This window comes from Bombyx mandarina, chromosome 17, assembly GCF_030267445.1.
Source record: "Bombyx mandarina strain Sakado chromosome 17, ASM3026744v2".
NCBI lineage: Eukaryota > Metazoa > Arthropoda > Insecta > Lepidoptera > Bombycidae > Bombyx > Bombyx mandarina.
Genome location: NC_143223.1, coordinates 8891977 through 8895723, shown reverse-complemented (window position 1 = coordinate 8895723; position 3747 = coordinate 8891977). Strand labels below are relative to the sequence as shown.

Genomic DNA, 3747 nt, shown 5'->3' with positions numbered 1-3747 from the left:
GCCGGGAATTGTCTACAAACGTCAGTGTCTTTTCAGTTCTTAAGACAGCAACACCATATCGGAACGACGTCGTAGCCGAATATTTTATTAGAATTTTTCATTACAAGTCTAAATAGCCTAAATTGTCAGCGCGATGTCCGTTAGCCGTCTTGTAGCTGTAACAGGGTGTGATAGTGGACTCGGTTGGGCAGTAGCAGCTCGATTAGCCCGAGAAGGCTTCATCACAATAGCTGGTATGCACAAAGGAATAGAAACCGAAGCCGCGAAAGCCCTCGAAAAATTGTGTGCGCACACATTCCCTTTAGACGTAACTAGAGTTGAAAGCGTTCAAGAATTCCGGAAGTACGTGCTTACAGTCTTGAAAGATAATCCTAAATATAGTAAGTACTTAAGCTGTTATCATCACCTATCCTTATAATGTAAAGCAAATTAAAGTGGCCTTGAACAATATTTAGCCTATCTCCATCATTTATTTTAATGTAAATTTTTTTTCTATTTTCAAATTTTAAATTTATTTTCGTTCTACCGTCATTATCATCTTCATTGGTGCTAACAATATAATTTTGTTAGAATTTCATGCCGTGGTCAACAACGCTGGAGTTATGACAGTAGGAAAGTACGAATGGATGACAGCATCGATGATAGAAAGCCCGGTCCATGTGAATTTGCTCGGCGCGATGAGAGTCATTTCCGCATTTTTACCAGAAATCAGAAAAACTGCAATCGAAGTAGGTATTTACTATGCGTATGTTTTAGCGTAGACATGGAACGAACTCGCGGCTCTCGAGGAGCCCATGGACATCAAAACGAGAATGCCGCCGCCCACCTTAAGCCTTAAGATCCATATTACTATGCCGTTGTGGTAATAGTATAACATCAATATGAAAACTAAAAAAAATATAATTTTTGTAAGTTCGTTTTTTATTACATGATGTTCGTCTTTAAACACAAGAATAATTAGAAAAATTTATATCTACCTGATGGATTTAAACACCAATATTAAACACTCAAACACTATTTACATTATAGGTAACATTAGAGCATACATTAAAAAAAAGGTGCGCGTGCAGCTTGGTGGACGTAAAAGATATATATATTTTTTATTGCTTAGATGGGTGGACGAGCTCACAGCCCAGCTGGTGTTAAGTGGTTACTTGAGCCCATAGACATCCACAACGTAAATGCGCCACCCACCTTGAGATATAAGTTCTAAGGTCTCAAGTATAGTTACAACGGCTGCCCCACCCTTAAAGCTGAAACGCATTACTGCTTCACGGCAGAAATAGGCAGGGTGGTGGTACCCACCCACGCGGACTCACAAGAGGTCCTACCACCAGTAAACAAGAGAGTGGTGAAGCTTTTTCTACGGTGTGTAGTATTGTGGTTTTCTTCATTATTTCCGATTTCATACTGTGATGCGTAATACGGAATGCTGTTTATATGAGAAATGACCTAGCTCGCTTTGTCCCCTCTTTCTCTTCACGGTCGAGTGGTTTGCGAGACGCTATTTTCTCACTCTCGTTGATCCTAAATTGTATTTTTTCTCTCTAGCCGTAACGAATCAGTCGCGAGTTAAATTTTATTCTAAACGCGCCTAAAGAAGTACCACTTCAATAAAACAACCTAAAACAAAGATTAATATGATCTGAAAAAAAATACTTAACTTTTGGTTTTCATTTCAGACTACAAGCAAACCTAAGCCCCGTATAATCAACGTTGGTAGCCATTGTGGCCTGCAGCCTTTGCCCGCCTTCGCTGCATACAGTGCAAGCAAAGCTGGCCTTTTGGCGTTGACACGATGTCTACATCTTGAGCACAGCGAGCACGGATTAGCTGTCATTGCCTTTGTACCAGGTTCTTATGACGAAAATTTTTGTTTCAGTACTTCCGAGTTTAAGATTTTTGTTTCTAATCAATTTTAAATGTTGTTTCGCTTCAATAAAGCCCATACGTTTTGATTTCTAGGTATGGTCAGGTCCTGATAATTTTTTTTTTACCAAATAAAAACAATTTCTCTGCTTGTGTTAGAAAAAAATCAAGCCATCTGTGTAGTATTTGCACTAAAAATATTATTAAAGCAGTGAAAGCAAAAATCCAAAAAGTCCTCCCCTAAAGCAAGATATTTCATAGTATGTATATTAATGAATAGTACCCACAACCATATAGCGTATTTTAAATCATGACTTAGGATTTTTAGCTTACAACAAAAGCACAGTTACACACACATACATTATCCTATAATTTAAAAATTAATAGCATGGCCAAATCAAAGCGACTTCTTAAGCGGTAAATAAAGGAGACCGAAAAAAAGCCACTAAGCAGAATTTTTACCGTTGAGCAAATTTTCAGCTATACAGAAATTTTAAATTGGCCGGCCACATACAATATCCGGCTTCAGAAATGGCTTTGTGGGCTTGTTATTTTTAAAAGGTGACTGGGCCATATTTTGTATAGAAAGGTGTCAAAACATCAGCCCAGGTGTAGCAAGAATCAAGATACACTTTTATTGAGCGTAGTTATGCAATAGATTGTTTATGATTCCAATACATCTAAAAACTGGCCGTCATCTAGTTTCGATCTTAATCCGTTTGATTTTGCTCTTTAAGAGTGATTACTTGAAGTCCGTAAAACATTCCATAACATTGGCAGCTTAGATTTTTTTAATGGAGAATGTGAGTAATTTAATCGGTAACTGACTACAACGCTTAAAGTTTTACATTAAATGTAGACATGGAGATAACTTTAAAGGAAATTCATATGCTTCAATATATAAATATCACGGTAATAAAGATCCTATATATTTATAATAAAATTTGTAGCGAGACTAGGAATAAAATCGTTTGCTGATTCCAACTGTAGTTTCAAACAGCTTATTATGGATACATCGATATAACGTTACCATTACTAAAACATGAAATTTGAATATGTTGGTTTGAATGAAAATTAAGTATAGTGTATGTATGTGTGTGTGTGTGTGCGCCTATATGTATATCAATCACAAAGAAGTAGTTCATTCCGGTTCGAAGGGTGGAAAAGCCGTCATTCAATAAAATTGAGACTTCGACCTCATGTCTCAAGGTAAATGACAGAAATCTTACTCACTTTATCCTGGTCAGAAAGTGAGTTTTCTACCATTAAAAAAAACTTCTTAGTCTTTTTAATCTTCTATCGTCTATTTAAATCCGATGTTCGCCATTTTAACGCCAAGTTTTATATTTTCGTAATTTATATCTTAATTACTTGTATTAGATATACATTGATCTTTATTGCTGGCCTACATGTTTTTATTTTCGGTAGGTGGCTTCGTTGGCTCTAGTAACATTCTGCTCGGGCAAGAAACAAAAGGAGAAGCAATGGTTGAACATTTAAACGATGAACAACGAAAGTTTTACGGAAATAAAATTGAATCTCTAAACAATTATTTGGAGCTGGCATCTGGCGAGGGGAAATTTGATTCAATGCATGATATGAAAATATTGAACACTTTTATGAAGGCTATGTTGGATGAAACTCCGAAATTAATGTATAAAGTGGAGTCCTGGAGATATATGTTTTATTATAATTTAATGAGATTGCCTTTGCCATTATTCATTCATAAATGGATTATTAAACAGTTTCTAAGCTTCCCTGATCATCAATGAACAGAATAACTTATAGATATTATAGGTAATAATAACAAACTTTATTTAGAAATTATAAAAAGATAAAAAATTATAAAAACTTAAAAAAAATTACAAAAATTAAAAA

The 3747-nt window shown here is 35.5% G+C and overlaps 1 protein-coding gene across 1 annotated transcript; it reads left to right on the top strand.

Moving 5' to 3' along the window:
* On the top strand, positions 1-3747 carry sro (SDR family oxidoreductase shroud). Its single transcript, XM_028171361.2, has 4 exons — positions 1-380; positions 571-728; positions 1683-1854; positions 3298-3747. Exons 1-4 carry the CDS (start codon positions 134-136, stop codon positions 3639-3641), a joined length of 921 nt encoding a protein of 306 aa, XP_028027162.1. The 5' UTR covers positions 1-133; the 3' UTR covers positions 3642-3747.